Below are 27,821 nucleotides of genomic sequence, written 5' to 3'. Positions count from 1 at the left end.
GACCCAACGAGTGCAACAAAATCCTTAACTTCTGGCCCCCCAACATGACATTCTTCTAAATGATGGTTTCAATATAATGATAAAATACTACTTCCATTATAGCCACCCCATTGAGGGTTCAACACCAAAGGGCCAACCACCCAAACAGGTAAAAATTGAAACTTTCCACGTATCACACATGTGGTTACCCCCTTCTGGTGAGCCAGTCATAAATACTAAAATTGTGTGGTGTACCATAAAAACCACAAGATGAAGAGCTATAGAAGCTTTATTCTCAACAGAGAAAACTGCGTACACCTGCTCACTCCAACAATCTCCAACACTCTCCCAAACCAAATCAAACCATAGATATGATTCCACACAAATTACAGAAGAATGACATAAGAAAGTTCTTATCTTCAGTTTGTGAGAACAATATTACACAGCTTAAATCTTAATATGATAACACAGTCAAACACTTTACTTGCAAAGTTTTGTAGGATATAACTTTTTGTTGAAAACCCAGCAAATGCTGGGATTTGCCTGCTCCTGGACCTTCGAAGCAAGGTTAAATATTAAAATTGATACAGAGGAATTGGAGTGGATGAAATGGGCAATTTTATTAGGAGGGTATGGCCACTGGGAATCATTTCCCCCATGCTCTTTCCCTCTCTTTTCCTCCTTTCACCAGTGCCTCGGAGCCTCGATGCACATGAGTTGAGATTCAAAGTGTTGTTAGTGACATCCGAACCTAAAACTAAGAAGAAATGTTTGTATCTTTGACTTTTTTGCATTATTTTTTGTCTGTTGGCATTTGTGATGTATGATAGTTTGATCTGCGTTTGTGCCTTAGTAAAAATGGATCTAAAAGAATAAGAAAGATAGCACACTAATGTGTTGCTGTTTGTGATTAGGATTCGGAAAAAATGCAAAACTGGGTGTAGACAGAGGTGATAATACAAAGTTAATTGAATATCTTTTGTGAATACTGAATTGCAAAGTACATATGACTTACTTCCACATCTGTGAATTCAAGTGTTTTTCCACCATGGAGTTTAGTGCATATCTAAATCGATCCCATCGTCTGTCGAATACAAAGTACCCTCTTCCCATTAAGCGACTGCCAAAGGAACATATCTAGATGAAGAGAAGTACATTTTAAACCTGGGCAATATATGAATGACAGTCACAACATACATGTAGCACAGTGCATGCAGAAGTTAGTTGTAAAGCTGACGTGTCTGTCAGTCCTGTAGGAAGCTTTTGACTTATGCTTCATTATTCAGTGTTGTACTAATGAATAACAACCATTTTGTACAAAAGAAAATATGCTTTCAAAGCCATGAGGGCAAAATGATTTTATTTTTCTTGATTCTTAGTCTCCCTTACATATCTATTTCATCTTCGTCCTTGATTACAAGCAGGAATTCTCCAATGAAGAAGGACTTCATACAGAGTCAATGTCAGTCCATCTAGGCCTGGACCTCACCTCTATTTAATGAAGATACGGAGTTCAGTGAAGTCTAGCAAATGCAGTGTCACTACAGCAAATGCATCATTATGAGAAAAAGTTAAGATTAATCATGGCATTGGAACTCATCTTCTTTTACACTGTTTTTGCAAACCGGATTACAATGATAGTGCCATAGAGGTGTTTCAATATCAAAAATATAAATTGAATGGTGCTCTTGTGTAAGAGATCATTTGAAATGAACACTATATAACTGTTAGCATTTAAAATAAATGTATATCTATCAAAAACAAAACCCCTCTATCAGACTAATAGTTCAATCTATCTGAACTTGATTGTGGCAAATTTGCATAAATCTGGACAACTGTGGATGGATTTGGGGTGTATGTACCTGGATGTGATGCTTTGGCATTTTGTGGTTTACAGTGCACACAATTAGGGCTATGTTTGCCATTCCCTACTATACACATATTTTGTATATAACTATTTGATCTAACTCCCGCTCATGAGAATTACTCAATGATTTGCTTAAAGGATCAACTGTGAAATTTGTCCTCCTGGTAAGTGATGTGGCAGTAAGAAAATCTGATTGAATTTCACCCATTGGTATATGTCTTATGCCCTCTGGCAGTGGGCGTGACTTTGTGGTGCCTTGGCTGTTCACAAAATCATTGTTTTGGCTTTGCCTAGTTGAATCTGAACTATCACGATTTGTATTTGAGTCGGAAAACCCTGCAATACTATGTGAACAGTCATCAACTGCAGGTTATTGAAATCCATTTCCACCTCTATTGACGTCTAAGGACCTTACACATGTAGACATTTTAAATGTGCCTCTGACCCTGTGTAAGAGGGACAGTATTAATGTCATAGTTGGGACTGGCTGACTGAACAGTCTCCCCTCTTTATGCTGTCTTGTGTCCACTACATTTGTTTATTTTATCATTGACAACCACTATGGGCCAGATGTAGCAACGAATTTGCGACTCGCAAACGGCGAAAATCGCCGTTTGTGAGTCGCAAATGAGTCTATGCTATGTAGAAATGCATTTTGCGAGTCGGAACCGACTCGCAAAATGCATTTCCGAGTCGCAAATAGGAAGGGGTGTTCCCTTCCTATTTGCGAGTCGCAGTGGTATGCAATTCCACGCGGTCGCAAATGGACTCGCAGTTACCATCCACTTGAAGTGGATGGTAACCCACTCGCAAATGGGAAGGGGTCCCCATTTGACCCCTTCCCCTTTGTAACTGGACACAAAAATAATTTTTCAGAGCAGGCAGTGGTCCAATGGACCACTACCTGCCCTGAAAAAAAACGAAACAAAAGGTTTCGATTTATTTTTCAAAGTGCAGCTCGTTTTCCTTTAAGGAAAAAGGGTTGCACTTTGAAAAAAAAAACTGCTTTATTTAAAAGCAGTCACGGACATGGAGGTCTGCTGTTCCCAGCAGGCCTCCATCCCCGTGAGTGCCCTGAGTCGCTATGGGGTCGCAAATTGCGACCCTCCTCATTAATATTAATGAGGTGGGTCTTTGCGACCCCATAGCGACTCGCAGAAGGTGTCTGAGACACCTTTCTGCATCCCAAATTGCGACTTGCAATTTGCGAGTCGCAGGGACTCGCAAATTGCAAGTCGCAATTTGGGAGTTTCCTACATCTGGCCCTAGATTCCTAGGTTAGATTGTAAGCCGTTCCTGCATTAGACATGTGTAAGAAAGAATGAGATATGAGATAGATGCATGATGCCACAATTTTTTAGAATTTCACAACCATGCTTATTGTCAGAAACTGTGATGTCTGGTAAAAGTGACACTGATCCTGGATTGCGTAGACTGTGGGCCGCTGGTCTGGTCACTGCACTGGCTTTACTGTTCTTAGCTGCAAAAGAAATCTTTTATTGTCACACAATGATGGTTGATTTTAATAGAGAGGTTGCAGATCCCAATTTGTATAGCAATCAAATCACCGTGTTTATACTGTCTGGGCACTGTTGGAACAAACCTGCCTTTACCAGTTATTCGTCCAGATGAGGATACACATGCATGGTCTTTCCCTTCTGATGTGCTTACAACACAGCTAGAAATGTTGCAAATACTCTGAGGATCGACTTGATGCCTAAGTGTGGTTCACACAATTGATAGGATTCTTCCCCTGCCACAACCCTTAGGCATTTTTGGTGCTTTCAATGCAGGAGGATGTAGAGCCGGCATGCATTTTTGATCACTAATGTTGCCAAAAAACCCTTCTGCTTCAACACACCTATTATGCCCTGCATTATCCTCTTGCATTTCTGTCTTATGATGTATTTTGTTGATGTCTGCAAGCCCTTGTGTTAGTCTTAAGTAAACCTTTGTAAAGTACAGTGAATATACTCCTTGATTCCTTTCTTTAAACAGAAACTCTTCTGTTGCTCCACAGGGCAATAAGAAAATGCTACTTACCCAGCAAACATCTGTTTATGGCATGTAGTGCTGTAGATTCACATGCTATGCATAAGTCCGCCATCTGGTATTGAGCTGGGAGTGTTGCAAGTTGTTTTTCTTTGAATAATATTTTCGAGTCACGAGATCGAATGACTCCTCCCTTTCGGTGATACTGCGCATGGGCATCCTGTCCTTTGTTAGATTGTTTTACTGCAGGCAGGTGAAGCAAAGAGTGTATGTATATGTATATATATATATATATATATATATATATATATATATATATATATATATATATATATATATATATATATATAGTAAATAAAAAGAGATGCCCATGCCAAGTATGTACATATTTACCATATGTTGTACTACAACTACAGGCTTCCGGGGTGGGCACATATGAATCTACAGCACTACATGTCACAAACAGATGTCTACTGGGTAAGTAACATTTTCCGTTCGATGGCATGTGTAGCTGTAGATACACATACTTTGCATATACTATAAAGCAGTCCCCTCAAAATAAGCGGTGGCTAGCCGGTAGGAGTTGCTTGAAAAAGTGTCCTAAGGACTGCTTGGCCAACATTTGCTTGCTGACGAGCTAGAACATCTACACAATAGTGTTTAGTAAATGTGTGGTGTAGACCAAGTAGCAGTCTTACAAATATCGGCTATTGGAATGTTTCCTAAAAAAGCCATTGAAGCACCTTTTGTCCTGGTAGAGTGTGCTTTATACCGGTAGTTGTCTTTTAACTTTAAAATAATAAGTTTGAATACACTTGACTATTCATTTAGTTAATCCATTCTTTGATTCTGGATTACCCTTGTGAGGCACTGAATAGGCTGCAAAAACTTGTTTTGATTTTCTAAAACATTTTGTCCTGTCAATGTAATACATGAGAGTTCTTTTAACATCCACTGTATGGAGAGCTCTTTCAACAATTGATTCTGGCTGTGGGAAAAAGACTGGCAACTCCACAGACTGGTTAATGGGAAATGGTGAAACTACTTTAGGTAGGAATTAAGGGTTTGTCCTAAGAACTATATTATCTTTAAGTATGTGGAAAAAAGTTTTCTCCAAAGTGAACACTTGTATTTCACTTACTCTTCTTAGAGAAGTTATAGCTACCAAAAAGGCAAATTTCCATGAAAGAAATTGCAATGAGCAAGAATGCATGGGTTCAAACGGTGGACCCATAAGTCTGGTAAGTACAATGTTCAGGTTCCATAGAGGAGCTGGATGAACCTTGGGTGGAATAACTCTTTTAAGCCCTTCCATAAATGCCATAATAACAGGAATTTCCTATAAAGAAACATGTTGTCTATTTTGGAGGCAAGCTGCTATGGCTGTTAAGGGAAGTTTAATAGAAGAGTATGCTAAATTTGCTTTTTGTAAATGTAGCAGATAGCAAACAATGTCTTGTACAGAAGCTTTAAGTGCATCAATATTTTTAGGTTGGCAGTAATATACAAAATGTTTCCAGTTAGCAGCATAACACTGTATAGTTGTAGGCATGTATGCTTCTTAAAGAATTTCCATACATTCGGAAGGAAGTTTTAAATACCCAAGCTCTATGACTTCAGGATCCATATCGCAAGATTCAGTGTTTTGGGGTTTGGATGTCTGATTTGACCTCTCTTTTGAGTCAAAAGGTCTGGTCTGTTTGGAAGTTTGTAATGTGGAACTACAGACAGATCCAATAGCGTTGTGTACCAAGGCTGACGTACCCATGTGAGGGCTATAAGAATCATAGTGAGTGATATTTGTTTCAATTTGCGTACTAGAAATGGAATGAGTGGGAAAGGCGGAAATATCACTGACTAATTCATCCACAGAGCATTGCCCTTGGACTGAGGGTGTGGGTACCTGAGAGCGACGTTTTGGCATTTTGAGTTTTCTGCAGTGACGAAGAGATCTATTTATGGTGTTTCTCATAGGTGAAAGTATTGGTGAAGTACTTGGGGGTGAATTTTCCATTTGTGGACTTGTTGCTACGTCCTGTTTAATAGGTCCACTAGCTGACTGTCCATTTCTGGGAGATATTCTGCCAGTAATTGAATGTGATTATGAATCACCCACTTCCAAATTGTCTGGGCTAGAAGGGACAATTGAGATGAGTGTGCCACCCTGTTTTTGCAGATCATATATTGTTGTCATGTTGTCTGTACAGACTAACACAACTTTGTGTGAGATTTGTGTGAGGAATGCCTTGGGCTCAAGAAAGACTGGTAGCAACTCCAAATAATTGATGTGATAAGTCTGTTGAATGGGATCCCATTTCCATTGTATGGTGAGGTTGTTGAGGTGAGCTCCTCAACCCATCTGTGATGCATCTGTTATGAGAGTGATGTGAAAGGTTGTTGGGATTCCACCATTGCAGAGAGTGGTGAGTCTGGCGGTCCAACAACACTAGAGACTGAAGATGACCCTGTGACTGAGACCACTGACGAGGAAGGGGAATGATGGCTATGCAAGAAGCCATCATGCCTAAAAGCTGCATCACAAGCTTTACTGTGTAAGTATGATTCTCTTGTACTTTAGCGATGAGATTTTGAAAAAGCTTGAATCCTTACTGGGTTTGGATATGCTAATTGCTCCCAGATAAGGCTGTATTTGTGCAGATTGAAGATTTAATTTGAGGTAATTTATTGTGAATCCCAAATTGTGTAGAATATCTACTGTGTACTGAGTGTGTTGCTGGCATGTTTGAATGGTACTGGGTTGTATTAGGCAATCGTCCAGAAATGGGAAAAGATGTATGTGTTATCTTCTGGGGAATGCCGCTACTACAGCCAAGCATTCTGTGAATATTCTTGGGGCTTTTGTCACCCCGAAAGGTAGTACTTAGAATTGGTAAGGCTTTCCTGCAATGATAAATCATAGATATTTGCGGTGTGCTGCTGTAGGGGAATATGGAAATAAGCATCTTTGAGATCTAGTGCTGTCACGTGATCTCCTTGCTGTAACAGAGGAATAACATCTTTCAGAGTGACCATGTGGAAATGCTCTTTAAGTATGCATAGATTGAGAGGCCTGAGATCTAGAATTGGTCTTAAGGAACCATCCTTTTTGGGTATAAGGATGTACAGTGAATATACACCTAACCCGTGTTGGGATGGAGGAAATGGTTCTATAGGCCCTTTGAGAAGAAGGGACTGTACCTCCTCTTTTAGTAGAACAAGAGGGCTGTGAGAGAGGTTGTGGAAACAAAGAGAAATGTTTGGTGGAGTGGAAGTGAGTTCTAGACAATAGTCATGTTGGAAAATTGATAGAACTCACTGGTCTGTGGTGATGTTGTACTATTGTGGATAAAAACTTACCAGTCTTCCTCTCACAAGACATGTATGCGCTGTGGGGAATTGTAAATAGTCACTGTTTTGTGGTAGAGGAAGAACCTCTAGAAGCAGATGTTTTACCTCTTCCTCTGTTGTTGGACCCTCTATATGATCATCTAAAGGAACCTCTATAACAGAAATGTGCTCCCTGTTTTTGGTGTGATGTAGAGGGCTCTGTGGTTGATGGTTGGAAACTACCTCTAAATTGTGTCCTACAAAAATTACCCCTAGTGGGTGTAGTGTATAACACACCCATGGCTTTAGCTGTTTCAATCTTTTTTAAGTTTTTCTATAGTGGTGTCCACTTCTGGAACAAACAGATGCTCTTTATCAAAAGGCATGTTTAATACAGCTTGTTGTATTTCAGGTTTGAAACCTGAGCACCGTAACCATGCGTGCCTTCTTATAATCACACTAGTGTTCACCCCTTGTGCTGCTGTGTCAGCTACATCAGTGGAACATCTGATGGGTTTATTTGAAATGGCCTGTCCCTCTGTTACTATCTTCTGTACTCCTTTTTGATGTTCTTGTGGAAACATTTTTAATAGTTCTTCCATTTTGTCTCAGTGGGCCCTGGCATACCTTGCCAGGAGAGCTTTAGAATTTGCAATTCTCCAATGATTAGCACTTTGAGTGGCCACTCGTTTGCTCGCTGTGTCTAGTTTTTTACTCTCCTTACCTGGAGGAGGCGCATCCCCTGGTCATTGACTATTAGCACGTTTTTGTGGGTGGTAATTGTAGTTTTATAAAAGTTGAATCAGAGGCTGCAGCTTTATACTTCTTATCTACCCTTGGTGTGATAATTCTTGGTTTGACAGGTTCCTTAAATATACCATTGGCATGTCTAAGCATGCCTGGAAGCATAGGTAGACATTGGTACTCTTTGTGTGTACTTGTTTGAGTGTTGAATAAGAAGTCCTCTTCAATTGGGTCTGTATGTAACTGTACATTATGATCCCAGCCGCTCTAGCTATGACTTGGTTGTAAGCAGTGGTATCTTCAGGAGGAGAAGGCCTTGCTGGCTATAGGTCAGGGTCACTGGATAAAATGGGATCAGGATTGTATAGATCCCATGGGTCTATATCCTGTTGGACATCACCTAAATCATCCCTATGAGGTGATGCTGATGATGCTTGTGGAGAGAACTGTGTATGAATAGAATGTGGAGATGATGGTGGTGGTGGAGTAGAAAGAAACACAGGAGAATGAGGTGGTGAAGGTGGAGGCTGTACTGAGGACTTGTCCTTTTCTTTGGAGACTTTTTTAGCGGGAGGTCCAACGTCTAAAGTCGCCTGAAATGTGAGCCTCCTTTTAATAGGAACAGGAGGGGAAGCTATAATCCTTCCTGTTCCTTTTTGTATTTGAAGCTTGCGCTGTCTAGCGTCCATTACTTCAAGTATAAGCTCTATAGAAGTTGACTCCTCTGTTGTAGCTGTAGAAGGTTTAATGATTACAGCTCTTGGTTCCCGAACCCTTCATTACAAACTGTATTACTCAAACCGGAAATGTCGACTCCGAAATTACTGGTGATTTTATCAGCTCCGAAGTCGAAATGTCCGATACCGAAACAGATTTGGATGTCTGTCTGGTCAGTGCCAAATGCATTTTGGTCTTTTGTATTTTCAGTGCTGAACCGGAAGGTGGGGCATCCAAATGTGTTTTTCGGCTCCTTCCATGGCCAAGGGCAGTGGAGGACTGACGACCAATGCAGGAGTCTTTTTAACAGTCTTTGATTGGTGCAATGGTGCTGATGTACGTACATACTGCACTTGTGGGATGGACTGGCTCTTGACATCTGAGTTTTGATCAGAGTCGGAGTCCCGAATGGAGAAGGCTGAGTGGTGTCCTATTTCTTCCTGCGCATGCTCTTCTCCGAAGATGTCGGATGTGTCTTCTGTTGCTTTTGACACCATTTCTAGTTGACACGCTCTTCGGTCCCGGAGAGTCTTCTTCGACTAAAAAGATCTACAGGTGTGGCAGGTTTCTTCTTTGTGTTCCAGAGACAGACACAAATTACACACCAAGGCCCTGATTTATACTTTTTGGTGCAAAACTGCACTAACGCAATTTTGCACCAAGAAGTTTAGCATCAGCTTGCACCATTTCTTTGCACCAGCCAGGCTCCATATTCATGGAATGGTGCAAGCCGGTGCAAAGGGTAGGCTAGTGTAAAAAAAAAAATGATGTTAGTCGGGTTGGGCTGGTGGTATGGGAAGAGGGGGTTTTTCATCAAAAAATGACGTTAGGCAGGTTAGAGTAAATAAAATGACTCTAACCTGCCTAGAGTCATTTTCTAAAACAAAACCTTCCATACCACATGACTCCTGTCTTAGAAAAGACAGGAGTCATGTCCACCACCCCAATGGCCAGCACATGGGACCAGGGCTTCCTGGGCATGGGAATTGCACCCTGTGCCATGTACGGGGCCCATTTCAGGGCCCCCTATGGCACTTTAAAAAATAAAATACTTACCTGTACTTACCTGGGATGGGGTTCCCATCCTCTGCTGTCCCTCTGGTATGGGCGGGGTGTCCCTGGGGTCTGGGGCGTGCACCTGTGAGCTTATTCCATGGTGTTCCACCATGGAAATAGGCCCACAAGTCCCCTAACGCCTGCCCTGACCCAGGTGTTAAACAATGGGGCAAGGCAAGCTTTGCACCCTTTTTTGACCCCTCCTCCCTCCCGTGCAACATTTTTACCTGGGAGTATACATATGGCTTAAGGCCATAGTCATTTTTTGCACGGGAACGCCTACCTTGCATCTCATTAAGGCAAGGTAGGTTTCCAAGTCCAAAAAATGACTTTAACTCCATAAATTTGGTGCTAGACAGGTCTAGCGCCAAAGTATAAATATGGAGTTAGTTTTGCACCGAATAAGAGTAAAAACAAAAATGACGCTAATTTGGTGCAAACAGAGTATAAATAAGCACCCAAGTGTTGATCTGTGTAGGGAAACTTGGAGATCAGCCTATCATTCTCCTACTACAATTGTCAAAGTAGGCCCAAAAAAGGGGCATGGACGCCCCTGAGGGTGTTAAATCAACCCGGACAATAGAAATCGGATCGATTATTAATAATATAGGCAACGCAGTCAAAAACTATACCGACTTTGATAGAAAGGAGGAAATAAAGTTCAGAAGATACCAAACAGAGATTCACTGGAGCGAGAAGAAACACGTCCGAACTTGACGGTGGAAAGAAAACAATCTAACAAAGGACTTGATGGCCATGCGCAGTATCACTGAGAGGAGGAGTCACTCCATCTTGTGACTAGAAAATATTCTTCGAAGAAAAACAACTTGTAACACTCCGAGCCCAACACTAGATGGCAGACTTATGCAAAGCATGTGTATCTACAGCTACACATGCCATCAAACATTACTTTATTTCTTCTAACAGGGGGTGAAAATAATCCTTTCAAATGTTGGTCGATACTCATCATATATTTCATGGTTTCAATATAAATTCTGCACAACTGAGTCTTTTATTGTTCGTAAAACCCTTCTGACTTAGGTAAATGTATGGTTGGAAGATGGGAGTTGAAAGTTACTGTTCCTTGAGAGAAGAATGTCTTAGATTATATCCTCTGCCTTTGTCCATTCCATGAAAGGGTTGCTTGTGTTAGTGTGATTGCTGTCATAGTGCTGTTGCTTGATTACCCCATTTTTTCGCTTCAGTTTGTTTAACCATTGCTGATAGGTTTTTGCACCGACTTTGTAACTATACTTTGAAGTGCTTTGATAGCTCCTGATGTCTCATTATCATTTTCATCTTTTCTAATGATTTTTCTAATGATAAACAAAGTTGCCCATCTACTTCAGTATCATTAAAGCTGGCTTCTACTTCTAATTTGAAGTCATAGCCCGTGGGTGGTACACATCTGAAAAACAGAGCTTGTACATAACTGATTGCTTACTATTTATACAACATCCAGAGAAAATGTCAAACTTGCATTTGGCCTTCCTCTATGGTTGCCTTCCCTTTCTAGATCCTCTGCAAGTTGTTGCAACCCTTAATCTATTTCATCCTACTGCTGGTGCTCATACAAGCTGAGAAGTGCTGTTAAATTGGAAATGAGCCATTGATTTGCTGCAGAGCACTTCATTTTTTTCCACTACATCCCGATATTTACTTTCCTTATATGGAAGTGGGCCGGTACATGAAGAAGGGTTCTGGGAACTTACTTCTGCAGCAATGAGAGAGCCTGACTCAATATAAGTTGTAATATAAATAGAATCCTGAGGTGATGTTCTGCATTTTTCTTGTTTGTTGATTAAGGATTCAGCTGAGACTTATACCTTGAAACACTTTTTTACCTGTTACAATACACTGGTAATAGCAGTAGAAATTGACTGTCTCTTTGAAAAGTGTGTAAAGGTTTCTAAAGAACACCAGACTCCTCTTGCCCCACCGAAGTTAAATTTCATTCATTTCACTTGCACTTATAATAAGCTTAGAATAAACAAAAGTAATTTAGCAATATTATCATGTAGTGAAGGTTTACTTAGATAATGTTCGCTACCTGGCAGGGAAAAAACTGTTGATAGATCCTCCCAAATATTTGCTCTACTTCTATTCCTTCATTTAATTATTATTTCTGTCCCCCATTATGTGCTGGGGTTTCAGTTTTCTGCATATTCCTCAAGCAGCGGCGACTCGCGGGAGGGAAAAGGGGGTGGGGTCAAATGTGGTGCGATAAAAAATAAAAAATAAAAAAAAACGTACCTGTTTCACTCCACCACCTCCGAACCGCTCCTCATCTGCAGGGACAGGCTCAGGCTCCCAGCCTGCCCTGCATCCAATCCTGCTTCCAGCAGCATGAAAGCAGCAGTAGGATTGGGCGGAGCACCCTGCAGGGACAGGCTCAGGCTCCTAGCCTGTCCTGCATCCTATCCTGCTTCCAGCAGCATGAAAGCAGCAGTAGGATTGGGCGGAGCACCCTGGTTGGGCGCTCCGTGGCAGAGAGCCTCTGCCTGCTCTCTCCAATCCGGTATTGTGTTGCCGGGTTGGACAGAGCCTTCTGCGCATGTGTGTTTGGCCTGCCCGAGGAATTGTCAAGTATAACAAAACAAATGACAGCATGAACATAAAATGACTGCTGAACTAATGACTTAATTATCGTCTTGTGAACTCACAATCCAGTTTTTACACATTATGAGCCTCATTATGAGTTTGGTGGGTGGCCCATTGTGGACTAAACCCAACAATAGTGTTTCCACCCGCCGGGCCAGCGGGGTACAGGGCTGCAATATTGCAATCGTCTTGTAATCGAGACGGCCGCAATGTGGCGGTGCAGCAGCACCCATCGCACATTCCACTGCCCATAATTTGGGCAGTGGAATGCACGAAGGGCTGTGCATTAGGGTCCCTGCACTGCCCCTGTCAAGGGCCCCCTGACGCACTCATTCTGCCAGCCTTTCCATGGTGGTGTAAACCGCCATGGAAAGGATGGCAGATGGGGATCTGTAATCCCCAGGGCAGTGCAGCTTGCAGCGCTGCCCTGGTGGATTACAACCCCCGGGAACGCCAGTCGGCAGGCTGGGGGAAGCCTGGCAGTGTCAGCGGTTGGACAATGGTGGCTCCGCCATGGTCATAATAGGATGGTCAGACCGCCCTGTCTGCGGCGGTCCGATGGCCATTGCAAGTGTGGCGGTCTTGAGACCGCCACACTCATAATGAGGGCCTATATCTCTTATCAAGCTTGGAAAAGGTCCTATCCATGGATCAAGTAGTGTTCATTTGGAAGCGATCCCAACAGCAACCTTAAATATCCACTGTTTATCACAGCAACCCCAGGCCATACAGCTTGGATCTTCTAGCTTTGAACACTAATCCATGCTCCTCAACTAGTCTCTGTGAACTGTGGCATTATCTGGCCTTCTCCGACCTCCAAAGTTTACTGATGTCACATTTGGCCAGGGGGGTGCCTAATCCCTCCAGGATTCTCTCTCTGCTTGGGCCGGTAACATCTTCCACGATCCCTAGTATGGATAGTCTTGGGGTGAGGTCAATGGACCTCTTCCCGCCGCCATATTACAAGTATTGAAGGCTTTCCGCCACAGTTTGGGCTGAAATCCTTCAGCAGATGTGCTGGTGGTTGGTGGCGCAGGTACAGTTTCACAACCATCACCGCCATGCCAAAAGGACTCCACCCGCTGTATTACGTACAATAATACAGCATGGCCGTGTCCTGATGGTGGGGCGCTTACGGCAGTGGATGCGCCTGTTCCAGTTCCACGGGTGGACGACATCCTCACCGGACAAGGAAAGTCGATCGTACGACAGGGGAGGGGGGTTGGAGGGTGTTGTGAATGCATGTGGGATTGTAAGTGTGTATGCGTGTGTGAATTTAAGTGTGAATGCATGTGTTTATGCTTGTGTGCTTGTTGAAGTGAGTGCGTGTTGGTATGTTTGTGTGAATGCATGTCTGTTGGTGCAAGTGAATGCATGTATGTATGCGTGTTGGTGAATGTGTGTATGTATGCATTTTGGTGAATGGATGTATGTATATGTGTTGATGAATGAGTGTTGGTGAATGTGTGTATGTATGCGTGTTGGTGAATGCGTGTATGCAGGGAGGGGGTGCTGTCTTGGAAGGAGAGGTGGGGGTAGGAGGGTGCTGTCTTGGAAGGGGGGTGTTGTATTGGAAAGGTTAGGGGTGTGGAGAGTTGTCTGCCGGCGACAGGAAAGGAATTTCCTGTCACCGGCAGCCTTTCCACCTGAGTTATCCGGGAGGTGCTACCACCATGGAAACCCTGGTGGACAGGCGACTCCTAATACTGCCGGCGGTCTTCAGTGGACAGCCGGCCAGGAGGTACTGTCCTCCGGCCCGGCTGTCCTACCGCCCTGCCAGTACCAGCAGGGATGTGGCGGTTTGGCAGAGGCCAAACTGCCATACTCGAAATGTGGCTGTCTTCACCGCCGGCCCATCGGTGGTGAGACAGCCACGCTGCCCTGGCGGTCTTTTGACTGCCAGGGTCGAAATGAGGGCCAAAGTGTCCATGAACCTCAAGCAGCTCTTGCAAACTAAAGACTTGCCTCTGTATACTGCGGAACACATTTGGAGGGGTTGGTTTCCTTAAAAGGGAGTCACAATTGGGAATTTAAGAAAAGAATACAAATTCGGACTTTTGATGAGTACAACTCCACATGAATCCTGTGCTCATAGTGAAAGGGTATAAGGCTGTGTACTTCACAGTAAATAACATGTTTAACTCTTAAATGACTTGAAGAGACACTTATAGTGTTTATAGCACTGAAGCCACTTAATGTTCTAAAGGTACATCAGTCTGAACAAAACACACTTTGTTTTTTTCACTTTTGATAGGACAGGAATAATAAAGAATTCATAATTTTCTAGCTCTACACAGTTTTGGGTTATTTCTAGTGTCCTGAATATATGAAAGGAGCAAAACTGTACTGCTGTTAGGATCTTATGTAGCTTGAAATCGGTGCATAAAGTGCTTTGTCCTACACTACACCAGTTCCAGCAAAACATGTAATTGAAAAGATAACATTAAAATTAACTGATATTATTTCTCAGCCATTAACTGACATGGGTTTGGCTGTATCTTATTGGACGAACCTTTTAACCACCAAGAAAACCAACACTACACACAGTTTTGAGCATCCTTGTGGGCATCTCCCCATTTTTTAAGCCTTAATTATTTTTGGAGGGGCAAAAAAGGTGAATTGCAAATACAGATTAGTTCTAATATACAGTCTCATGCAGAATGTGACACAGTTAGTAGTCACAGCTGCTTAATAGTTGTAAGAATAACTGCTGAGATATTTCTTATACAGATATACAGCAATTCCTGAGTGACTACTTGATTCACTAGTCACAAGTCACTAGCAAGACCATTATTATGGAGAAGGTGACTAGTGGAATACCTCTCACACATGCTGAGATTAAAGTGCGTAGGTTTGCATTATTTGTAAATGTATTTTTGGCAACCATGCAAACAGAATGGCGGTTTCAAAAATGTTAAAACTGGTCAATGAGATGTGGTGGCTGAAATCCATGTAGTTTTTGTGCACTGCAGTCTCAATAAGATGTCAACTTTTGTTTTGAAGCATAAGCACAAAACAGAGCAAGATAATAGTCCTACCTTGATAGGTCTCGGATGGTGTCTAGAAAAAAGGCAGTGTAGTTTTTCTAAATCCTCAGCTACATCTGGGTCCTCTTCCTCACTAGACAATCTACTTGCCAGGTCTTCTCCGACTGAGGTGACTGGAGGCTGAGACACCTGTGCAGCGTGGGAAGCAGAACTTCTAATATCTAAAGTATTTGCACATGATGACCTGGAGGGAAGAAAATGTTAACCATGTTAATATGAAGAAGCAGGTGGACTACATACTAGATACAGGTGGACCACATACTCTCAACTGCGATGGGGAAAGAGACCCTGCTAACCCCTTCCTACTCAAACTATGAACAATAATATTTTTCATCAATTGTTCTGAAGATGTGAAATATTAACTGAAAATAAATGCCAAAGCACATGAAAGTACCTATTATCCAGAAAGCCACAAGATCCATTCTCGCATTGGTAAACATAGGCCTTCTCAGTTAGGACAGCATCTTCCCAAAATACTGTGGGATCTGAGTCTCAGAAGTACTCCATAGCAGTATGAGGCTGATAAAACAGCACCTAATTATTTTATTTATATTTATTGAGCATCAAGAGTAATTTTGACATCACAATGATGTACAAGAGCATCAATTACAAAGTCTTATACAGTTTGGGTGATGACATGTAAAGTTTTGTGAATTTGATACAAAGGTGAATGATGACTGAAACACAATACTCAAGGCACTGACAAACATTTATCATACATACATACTGACACCAAGGTGTTGAGAGAGTACATTGAACTGAATTAATTGCGGCCATTTGTCAGACTAAGAAAAATGGAAAGGGAGAGAGTAAGTCAACCCTGCTGGCAACCGTTTACTTTAATGTGGCCCTTGTAGGTAAAAGGAGAGGGCTTATGATATTGCACAGTAGTGTTAAGAGTCATAATGAGGTTCAGACCTCTTAAGTGAAGGCTCTGTGGATGCACATATTGGGTAAATATTTCCTGTAGGTAATCAGGGGATATACCATTTATGGTCTGGAGTTAATTTTAGATTTTAGGGTTAGTAAGGAGGCAAATTATGCACCCACTTAAATGTTATTAATGTCGTCTGTAACGTGGGACACTACCAACTACAACCTAGCTTGTTCAGCAGCAAATCCAAACTTTGTAAAAAGAACTGTTACTTTAGATGACTTTTCTGAGCCCCGGTTGTTTGCTGAATAGAGCACTGTATTAGAAAGCTCTATCACAGAAAAAGTGGTCTTTTGGGCAATTCTTCATTATGGTAGTGGTAGATCACCAGGCGGCGATGCTCTTCCTTCTTGGTTTTATATTGAGTTTGTGGAATTCCTGATTGCATGGGCTTCATTTACGAGGCCCTAGCAGCACATTGTGCCACCGAAGCATCATTTTTTTATGCTCTGGTGGCGCAGTGGGCCAGTCAATATTTACAAGGCCACACAAAGCCACCTGGCATGGATTTTCAGGCCTTATAAATATGGATCCCTTTCACGCACAACACTGCTTGAAAGGGATCTTCCATGGGTGTTGCTTGAGGTGTTCCCACGCATCACCCATTGAACCCGTAAGAATCTGGCACATTCCCAGATTTACAAGCCTGGTAATGCATCAGATTCCTACGTCCCCTCAGGCTTGGTGTAAGGATGATGCAATGGGAGAAATATCTTTATTTCTCCCTGTTTTTCCTCTTTCTGTGTGTGCTGCATCTGCAGCACACATAGAAAGAGGAAACGCCTCTTGTGATTGTTTTTGTGCAGGAAGGGACAATGCACCACGGTGCAAAGGTGCCTGCACTGGCGAATGGTAGCAATTTGTGCGCCAACGCATGGGAGAGGACAGAAATATATCAAAAAATATCTTATAGATACAGCACATTTCTGACCTTTCTTGGTGGCGCACGGCCAAGGGCCTTGTAAATGAGGGCCCATGTTTGCTGGATGATTATAAAGAGGCACTGTTCAATTGCGTAGTATATACGTAGATTTCACTAATTAGGCTGGACACCAAGTTCTTATTTAAAGTGTCTTTTATAGTGATAGGTACACCATGTGGCAATTATCAATGTGTCTGGTACTGAACTTATAGCAGATAGGCTGTTCCTGTGGTTAGACAATGTGAAAAAAACACAACCATGGTGTGTTCCTGAATTTGGGTGCCAAAAAAGCTGTCCAAGTCAATTCTATGACAGGTCCAGGGACAAGAATTATGTTTTTTTTTTATAACTGTGCTATAGAAAAGTACTTTAAACCAAAATGGTCAACACTATAATATAAAGAAAGCCCTGGGGTAAAACTACAAAACACGGTAGGAAACCCACACAGCCTTTGCCCCAAATGTATGTAACTCAAAATCCAAAGTAAATTTGTAACTTTCTTGCTGCTAACAGTAACAGATTAGTAAATATTTGCTTCCATTATTTTTAATTGATAGGCATTGTTTATTATACTTCTTGATTATTACTATGGCTGTAAATCAATCATTGTTTATTGTAACGGGCAGTATCAAGCCTTATTCCTGTGTTTCAATAACCACCAGAGGTAGGCGATGTTGTAGGCTGGGCCTGAGCTAAATGAGACTCACATTTGTAGTCCACATTTCAGCCACTGAGCCCTTGCACAGCTAGACTGCAGGAAAAAGGAGAAAGGTGGGGGTACAGTGTCTGTTGATATGCAGTGACTATAAAAATGATGGTATCATTATATTCCTTTACAGTAGAATTGATATATCAGAGGACAGAACTAAATGATCAGTAAGGAAGAGGTTTTATTTCATTTTGTAAGGAAATTCTATGAAACATTAGATTAAACAACCTATGAAACAAATATACCAATATTAAAATCAGAATCTAGAAAACACAAAAAAAGTACAATAAAACACTGCAGCACTGCAAATAATAACAGGCTCTCTAAACATTAATGAGCTCAAAGGTGCATATAAAAATTAGAATTCTCTTGAGGTTCCAACAGGCAGCAGCGTTTTCAATGGGTGAGTCCAAAGTTTTGGTATTTGGGATTTGAAACGCTGTAATGTAGTTGTAATACATATATTTGAAAGGCAGAGGAAAAAGGATGCACAAAGTCCATTTTGATTTGGGGGAACCACCGAACAGCCACACAATTAGCACAAATGAGATCTATAAGTATTCATTTGTTGTGAGCTGGGAGGGAAGAGATTAGGGGGAGACTGTGTGAGTTTAAGAGTCTCTTCAAAGCAGTAAGGGGATTACATTTAGAAATGCCCCCAGTCAATGTCAAAGTCGCCCACCAAGATGTTGTTAATGCAAAATACTCAGAAATCTGGTTGACGAAGCTGAATTTGAGTTTGACCAACCATCGTAGGAGAGGATCAAAGAAAGGTAGCTTCAAAATCTGTAGATATTAGCAGCTTCCTAAGCAATGACAGCATTAGTAAAATGTTGCTCAAACAGAAGCAACAACAATATCATCTTTGAAGGAACCTAGAATGCACATCTTAAGTTGAAGTACCTCAACTTAATTATTGCCATATTTGAAGAACCATTTGTTCCCTTCCTCTGACAGTAACTCAAACAGCTGGTTATCTAAATAAATACTAAAGAACATTATTCCCACAAGGTGTCCGTGGAGACCAAAGGGCAGAAGAAACTAATGGAGAAGTGGGACCAGTAAGGAAAGCAGAGTATCCATGATCTGGACATAATCGCAACCTGATTGGAAGTAAACATGACCAATATAAAGCTTACAGACATAACTGAAGACAGACCTACTCTTGTCATCTAAATTCTTGGTCACAAAGGGGCTATGAGAAAGAGTGGGGGCACAGGCTGGCTTCTTTACAACACCAGAAGAGAGAAGTTAAAAAAGGAGGACAGAACGCACATAGCCAAGGACTCCACTGTTAAAGGGGCATAGGTGGCTTTGACTTGGAACATCAGTACGTAAGGCTGGCACTTGATGTAAACATAACTTTATGTGAGACAGACATTTAAAGAGGCTAATCTGTATGATGTGATACCCAAGAGATCAGAAGAAGAATTTGATTACTAGATTGATGGGTTTTTCAAGGGCTTTGGCAGGTGTCTAACCGCAGGTGCCTAATGAATGAGGAGACGGCCACAGTTGGGTAAACAGAAGTAGTTAGTCTTGCATCTGTTTCAGAAAACCCTTAACACGATTCCCAGCTATTCCTCCACATACCCAGAATTACTTGATGGGCAGCAATATCAATTCATTATATAGTGTTAGACCATGTGAGGGTCACCAGTAGGACACTCCACCTTATAATGCTTGCCTTCCTTGATAATGCAGCACTAGCCACACAATCAGCAGAAAGCTAGAGAGGGCATGTATATGATCACAAGACACTAAGTAAAGCATCCGTGAGCAGGGAGGAACCCTGTGATTAAAGATATCAGAATCACCACAGTTCAAAATTAATACTTAGAGGACACCAGAAAAAATACCTGAACACAAGACACAGCAGGACAAAACGAATGAAGAAAGCATAAGAAGGAACATATGAACAATTGGAGATGATTTACAGCTCACATTATCTGGCCCAAGGTCCCAAAATGCAACATGTTCGACTGAATATAGATATAATATACAAGATATTAAGTGCTTCAAATGTAATCCATAATGTGCACTGCCATTTGTTTTTATTATGGAAATACTAATAAAAGAGAACATAAACATTTCTACAATGTGGAGGAGACAGAGTAGAAAAGGAACATTTTGAAACTGATTAACATTTAAACTGAAGGATTTCTGTGTTCATTTCATTCATATTTGGAGTACACAACATACCTTTAAGGTGGCTTAGCAGCCCTGTGATTTTCAAATTATTATTTTCATTCCATTATTGCATGTTCACATGGCAAAATTATTCGGAACAATCAAGAGAAAAATTACCTCCTTGGAAGCTGCATAAGAAGGTTTGCACAAATGGCTGGAGAGTATTGCTTACCTAGGAGGGACACCATTAACTGGTCTATATTTGGAAGGTAAAGTTACTATGGGTTCCTGAAAGCCGTTTACTGGTTTTGCCAGAGATGATCCTTGTGGATGTGAGGGTAGGCTCTGATTTGTTTCTCTCATGGGTTGTAGGTGTTCTCGGTCTTTTGTTACTTCCTTTTCTTTGGACTGTGCCTTATGTTCAGCCTTATGTTCAGCAAGAAGAATATCGAAATGTTTGTGGCGCCCTGGCACAGCTCTTCGATGGCTCAGTGAATGTGTCTATGAAAAAGAGACTGCAGTTGTAAGTTTGCCTTTGATCAACACTTTTATCTCCATTACCCACAGCTCTTCAAGACATGCAGGGCAACAAACAAGTCTTGTTAAATCATGGGATGCTTAAGTGTGGGTTGTTACTGATCGTGAATGGTTGGCACACAACTGTGAAATACATAATTAATATTTGATACCAAACCTGCCACAAAACTGCCCATTCCTTGTAGATATCTTAAGAGAAATCAGGAAAACCAACTGAAAAATTATACAGTGAAACATGGACTAATTAATCTATTAGATTCATACGGTGCATGGGCGAAAAATGAACCACAGAGCCCTCTTACTTTCCAAACTTGATGAGTGCCTGAAACAACATCCAGAAGAAATCAAAAAACATTTCCTTGACTATATCTCACCAAGCAGCTAAGGGTGGATGTGCAGCAGCATCTGCTCCGACAGGGGGAGCAGTAAGAAAGTCTTCTAATATCAGAGCCACTCTTATCTCTGCAGGAACAGCACCCTGTAGTGCAACAAGGTGGCCCTATGGAACGTAGTCACTACGACTCCCATAGTAATTCTGATTCCGTGTGTGCCTAGTTTGAAAATATTGAGCTTTTTCACCAGCTAAATTTTGCCATGTAAGACCTATTGGAGTTTGTGCAGGGAAACACTGAAACAGTTCAGAACAAGTAACAAAATGCACAATCACCCCATTATGTGATATGGAATTCAGAATAGAGAAGTTCAACCCATCTGATAAATACTGTACTATGAGGTATCCCAATTTATAAAGAGCAGTATTACCGTAACAAATACTGGGGCCCTCACAGTAATGCCCCAGGCAGCTTTGAATGAGAGTACCCTACCTCTAAGGGCTCCAAATACCCCCACAAAAGAGAAACAAGAGGAGTAAATAAGGTTCTGTTTTGGTTTCTCAATAGGACCAAGAATTGCTTTGGAACACTAACTTCCCGTCACAAACAGTATGGGGTTCTCTTCTCTTTCACAATGGATTGTACCTTTGAAGCAGCAACCAAAGAACTAGTACTCAAGACTGAGTAGGAACAAGCATTGGCAAAGCAATTGCTAAGCTACTGGCTTTGTGAACACTTGTTTGCATTGGTGGCACTGAAAAAAAAATCAACTGGTGAATCATGTTTTATCTCCATACATGCACAAGCATGGGAACATATCTTGTAATGGTTGTTCTCTTCCTTTATGCGATGAACAAGTTACTTACCTTCAGTAATGCCTTTTCTTGTTTCTAACTGCAGATTTCTCACCTCAGAATACTTCTCAGGTGCTGGACACCATAAAATGTTTCTCTAGCTATGCTCCCATGTGATGCTAAGATGGCGCCATGCGGCTCCAAGTTGGCCCTGAACCCATCCGGAAGTGACAGAGCAGAGTCACATATCAGCGCCGCCCATGCACACTGACATCAATTTCATGTTTGTTTCTTTCATACGTTCATATGCAGAGTGTCAAAAATTGGTAACACTAGTGTGAAGATTGCTAAATTGTGACCTTTTTAGATGCTAAAAAAAGGGCCACTCTACAGAACAGGAAGGAGGCAGGGCAGTGAGCTATTCACCCGAAAAAGAATTACCAAATGTAAGTAACTTGTTCTTCTGATTTGATATATCTAACCACAGATTTGTCACCTTAAAACAGATACCAAAGCAGTACCTCCACAGGTAAAGGGTTTTCGGAATGTAATCATACCAAAATGTCTTGGGACTGAGCAGGTGAAATTTCCTTCTCAGACCTGGGTGTGACTGATGTAGTGCTTTATTGATATATGGACTGACACCCACATTGCTGCCTGAAAGATGTTAAGGAGAGGTACTCCGCATGCCAACACAATGGTCGCAGCCTTGGCCCTTGTGGAATCCACTCTCAGGCCTTACAGTGGTTGCTTCTTGGCCAGTCTGTAGCAGATCTTAATGCAGAAGACTATCTACCTGGACAGGGTCATCTTCCACATAGCCTTCCCTTTCTTCGGCCTCGAGAAACCCACAAGCAGCTGATTGTTCACATGGTGTTTCTTGATATGATGACTATAAAAGTCTAAAGCACTTTTGGGGTCCAGCTGATGAGACCTCTCCTCCTTCTTTGAGAAATAAGAAGGGGAAAGCAGATAGTGCAAAATATTGCCCAATGTGGAAAAGATGAACAACTATAGGCAAGAACGTTAGCTAAGGTCTCAACACGTTTGTCTGGTAAAAATGTGGTGTAGGGCGGATGCACCAATAAAGCGTGAGGCTCAGTCACATGAAGGACTGAAGTATTCGCATATAGTCTTCAAATTCAAGAGAAACAGCGAACAACTATGCATTAGCTTGAAGGGTGTGCATAAGAGAAACGTTTAGACCAAATTAAGGTCCCACTGTGGCATCGAATATGGTTCCAGGGGAAAAATATCTTTCAGGCCTTTTATAAACTGCACCACAACAGGTAATTTAAACAGGGATGGTTGGTCCAGCAAATATAAAAAGATAAAAAAAGTTAACAAAAACCTTTAGAAGTGGCCAATGCAAAGCCTTGATTAACCAAAGATGAAATAAGCAAAATAGCATTTGACCACTTGGATTATAAAGGGTCGATCTTGTGGTTACCACATCAAGCCACAAATGTGCCCCATAGCCCAGGATTAATGAACTTTGTGGCATAGCGTCTGTAGGTGAGTAAGACATCCATCACTTCCTGCAACAGATTAAACACAGTCAACTAATGCTGCTCATTCTCTGTGCATGGAAATGAACACTGCACAGATCTGAGTGCAGGACTCTACCCAGTTGCTGAGAAGGAAGGTCCTCCCAAAGTGGCAGCTTGATCGGAAGACAAGTGCTCATGCACAGAAGTTCCAGGTACCACACTCTCCTAGCCCAAGTGAGAGCCACTAGAATTACTTGAATACGGTCATTCTTTTTCAGAACTCAGGGCAGGAAAGGCAGAGATGGAAAGGTGTACATGATTCCAGAGTTCAATTCCAGTTGGAACGCATCTGAGAGCAAGTGTTCTTGCGGAAAACCCATCATGCAAAACATTTGACGCTGTCTGTTGAACTGCAGTGAAAAGATCTATCCAAGGTCCTCCCAACTGCAACACGCAGCCCTGCACCACCTTGGGCTATATTCAGCCTTGGTGGTCAGCAGAAGCCATCTGCTGAGCTCGTTCATTCTGGCACTTAAGGACCATGCCAGGTGGTTCGCGATCAGGAATTTGCTAAAGAGCCTTGGGCCCACAATTTCTTTTTGGGAGTTGTCTGAGAGACCCTGCACCAGCCTCTCTTTGGTGGATGGGAGGAAGCCATTCAAAGCTAAGTGAACACCCCTGACCTCCATTGGAGACCAGGGCTCTCTGTTGCCCATATATCCCCAGAATAGCTCCCGATCACAGAAGTGACATATCTGTCACCACGTCAGCTCTAGGTGGGTAAGGGAGAGGGGCATGCCGTTGGGCCAACTGTGGCTGGGTAGCTATCATTGCAGGTCAGGCTCAGCCTCATTTGAAATTTGAATGGTGTTCAATAGGTTTCCTTGGAGCTGTACCCACTGGAATTTCAGTCTCCATTGCAGAGCCCACATATGCCACCTGGCACAGTCAACATAAGAGGATGTAGGAGGTTAAAAGGCCAAGAAGTATCAGAGCTGATTACACCAAAATCCACGGCCAAGGCAGAAATATCAGGATCACTGCATGAATGTCCTGGACTTGTTGAATTGGTGGGAGGCCCTAAATTGTACTATATCCAGGACAGGTCCAATGAAAGGAAGCCTCTAACAAGGAGTCAGGTGTGACTTTCGCTTGTTGATCATGATTCTTAATGTCAAGAGGTTTGCAGTTATCTGGAGGTGGCCTACAACTGCCTGTGGCAAATTCACCTTCAACAGCCAGTCGTCGAGGTAGGAGAAAACTGGTAGCACCGACCTCTGAAGATGGGCAGCAAACATCTTCATCACTTTTGTGAACAACTGACAGGCACTGGTGAGGCACGGGGAACAAGGCAAACTGAAAATGCTCCTGGAGAACTTGAACCACAGGTATTGTCTGTGGGAATGCTGGACAGCTATTTGGAAATACGTGCCTTGCAAGCTTAAGGGAACCATCCAATCGCTTGGTCCAGGGCAGACAGGGTGTGGGCTAGTGTGAGCATTTTTTATTTGTCCTTCTGCAGGAAGACATTCAGATTTTGAAGATCTAAAATGGATCTAAAATGGACTGAAGGACCCCATCCTTCTTCGGCACCAGAAAATAGTGAGAGTACCAACCCCCTCCTACTTGACAGTTCGGATGGCTTCTTTGGGAAATAAAACCTGCAACTCTTGCAACAGTATGCCTCTAAGATTCGCTCTAATGTGAGGGAAGATATGGCAGAGTGGAAATAAAGGGTATGGCGTAACCATACTGAACAATGTGAAGATACCATATGCTAGAAGTGACAGGGTGAATGATTGCCACCCTGGGAGAAAGTGCTGGATCCTACCTCCCACAGCGTGGTTGTATACCACTAATGGCAAGCTAAAATACTCTGGTGGCTTGTTGCACAGGGGAAGGAGACTGACAGGATGTGCCATTTTTGGCTTCCATTTTGCCAGCCTTGAAAGGACTTGGATGACTGCAGCAGTAGCTGGGGAGACTGATACAACAGCCCCATAGAATAGCCCGTAATTTCCTGAACTGGTGAGGAAACTATTTGGTACAGGTCAAAAGCTCTTGCTGTGGCCTTATTTTGCTTGAAACATTTCAAGGCAAAATCAGCTTTTTCAACAAACGGGCATGTGCCACAGAATGGCATATCCATTGAGTGAAGTCTGTATGTCTCCAGAAAATATTAAGGAACGCACCCATGCAAGGCAGCGGAGCGCCCTTCTCAGACAAGCAGTAAAATTGAGGCCAGCATGAATTATATATTTGGTCACATCTTGTGTATCCTGAATTTTTTGAGGAGCCAACCAGACTGTACGGTCTTCCAGAACCACCCGTAAGATCTTGCTGGCCATGCCCCAGACGACATTATTACATTGGCACAAAAAGTGCTGCATTAATTAATCTCAGTGCTAGGCTAGCCGAGGAGAAAAGTAATTTTCCAAACACCTCAATCCTCTCTCTAGGCAGATTAGCTGTAGGGAATACAATGGGATTCAGTGTGCTGGTTGAGGGCTCAACAACCAGACTCTCTGGAGAAGAATGTTTAGTGTGAAAATAAATATCGCAGGCGCTAGACTGTGACGTCAGGCCACCAGACTATTCACCAGTGGATAAGAATAGGGCTTTGAACAAGTGCCCATTAAGGTATCAGTGAGGACCTTAATGAAAGGGAGCAAGTGCTCAAATGTGGCTGGCCCATGCTATAAGATATCTATAAAGTCATTAGCCATTAATCTTAGTGTAAGTTGAGGGCAATTGTAGGTCCAAGACTTCAACTGCACGTTGGACTTCTGCTGCAAATTATGCACTCACTTCCATTTGTTGTCCAAATCGCAAACTAAATCCACTATCTGGGGATGTATCAAGCCAGTTAGCCTCTTGTAAGTCTATGTAAAATTGTCATCATCATCTTAATAAGGGGATAGATCATTCCCATACCTACCATTATCATCTCTTGGTGGTGGTAAGGTTTGGCCAGAATCAAAGCCAAAAAGAGAGTGGAGCCTCTGGTGGAGCATCCTCCATGGTAAAGGCACTTAATCAGAGTCAGGCTGTATGGCGACTGGTGGCATTTTAGTAATTGTGTAGTGCAATATTGGTTGAGATCAGGCTGAAGTTGGTCCTGGGGCATAATCCTATTCTGGCACTGGTGGAGTAGGCACTGGTGTCAAGAAGAGCTCAACCAGTATAGGTTGTGGAGCCAGAGCGGACATTTGTACCAGAGACATGTTGCCTCTTCTTGTGTTCAGCTTCACTTATCGGACCTGGATCACCTTTGGGTGCATGACAGCACACTTATCACACAACTTCCAAGTTGAAACTTGAGCCCAGATACCAGAGACTCGCCTCGTACGGGTCTGTGACCAACATCTGATTTCTACATTCACAGCATGATTTCATCCCTGTAGTATTAGGAGGGGACATCATACCCTAATCCACTGAAATTTGCTTGATTTTCAGCAGTCGTTGGAAGTCTGACAAAACTGAAGTTGAGCTCCAGAACTGTAGAGGTGGAAAGAAAGGAACTCAAGACAGCATGCAGGGATGATGCTTCTATGTGGCTCAACTCTGTGGTGGATTCTGGGACAGCATGGAGTCTACTGTGAGCCACACAGTGCCACCTTGTGGCGCAAGGGAACACAACTAGAGAAAGGTTTCTAGGTCCAGTCTGGTGCCTGGGTAGTATTCTAAGGTGAGCAATCTGCGGTTAGAAATATTCATCAGATATTTATTTTCAAGATGGCCTCCTGTGTGTCACAATGATTGTGCATGCAAGGGCTGCATCTTGACTTGGTTTTTCTCATGAAAGAAAAGCTTACCAGGCTAGCTGCTGATGCATGATTAAGCATGAGTACATGTCATGATACACTTGTGGACATTTTGGCATATTTTTTTAACTCTTATATCCTGTTCCCCAATGACCATTCTGGAATGGTAAATCTAAAAAAAAAAACATGATGCTCATGATGCCCCATAAGGAAAAAGAAGCAAGTGGCCTAGAAGCAGTGTCCATCTGCAGCTCTCTCACTAAAGAAACTTAAGTACTCAAAATAAATAAATAAAAGTGTGGGAAGTGGTGAGAAAGTAATTGGACCAGTTTAAAGTCGAAAAATATGGCCAACATTGATGGAACATGAGTTGGATACAAAAAGTGGATTGGGCCCAGTCAGCGCCAACCCTCAGACTTAGAGATTTGAAAACATCTCTGATAAGGTAGAAGGTCAACGGGGTAAAGCTGCAGGCGGTGTCAAGGAGCAGGTGTCATTGTCAGGGAGCCACTGGAGGAAGTCACAGTGAAGATTTCTACATTCGGACTATGGGCCTGATTTATATTTAGGCAGGTGGCCCATCATTTCGCTAAGGGGGTGGAGTAAATTACTCCATCCCATTGGTGGAGAGACCACGTACCTGATTTATAAATGACCGCCAAGCTGGTGGTCATATATGAAAGCATCGCATTACCAGGAACTGTTGTGTGATTCCAGTAAATGCATAGTACTCTCTGTTATGAAACTACAGCTGAAAGACAGACCCCTGTAGCACAGAGTAATCCTTTTTTCTTTTCAACAAGAAACATTCAGAAACAGGAATTTATTTCTGAAAAGAAAAAAATATGATGCCCCCCTTACTATGGGAGTCTTCTCCCA

At 42.3% G+C, this 27,821-nt stretch overlaps 1 protein-coding gene across 2 annotated transcripts in view; it reads right to left on the bottom strand.

Annotated features, from left to right (window-relative positions):
- Positions 1 to 27,821, bottom strand: part of ATXN7L1 (ataxin 7 like 1) — a 530,170-nt gene that overhangs the window by 321,591 nt on the left and 180,758 nt on the right. For both annotated transcript variants that reach the window (XM_069229851.1, XM_069229852.1), the window contains exons 5-7: positions 20,258 to 20,526; positions 15,322 to 15,514; positions 995 to 1,116 (exon numbers count right to left, since the gene is read on the bottom strand). In XM_069229851.1, the coding sequence (XP_069085952.1) occupies positions 995 to 1,116; positions 15,322 to 15,514; positions 20,258 to 20,526 (584 nt within the window). The remainder of the gene's footprint in view (positions 1 to 994; positions 1,117 to 15,321; positions 15,515 to 20,257; positions 20,527 to 27,821) is intronic.

This window comes from Pleurodeles waltl, chromosome 4_1 (assembly GCF_031143425.1).
Source record: "Pleurodeles waltl isolate 20211129_DDA chromosome 4_1, aPleWal1.hap1.20221129, whole genome shotgun sequence".
Taxonomy (NCBI): Eukaryota; Metazoa; Chordata; class Amphibia; order Caudata; family Salamandridae; genus Pleurodeles; species Pleurodeles waltl.
This window is presented reverse-complemented; position numbering and strand designations above follow the sequence as displayed.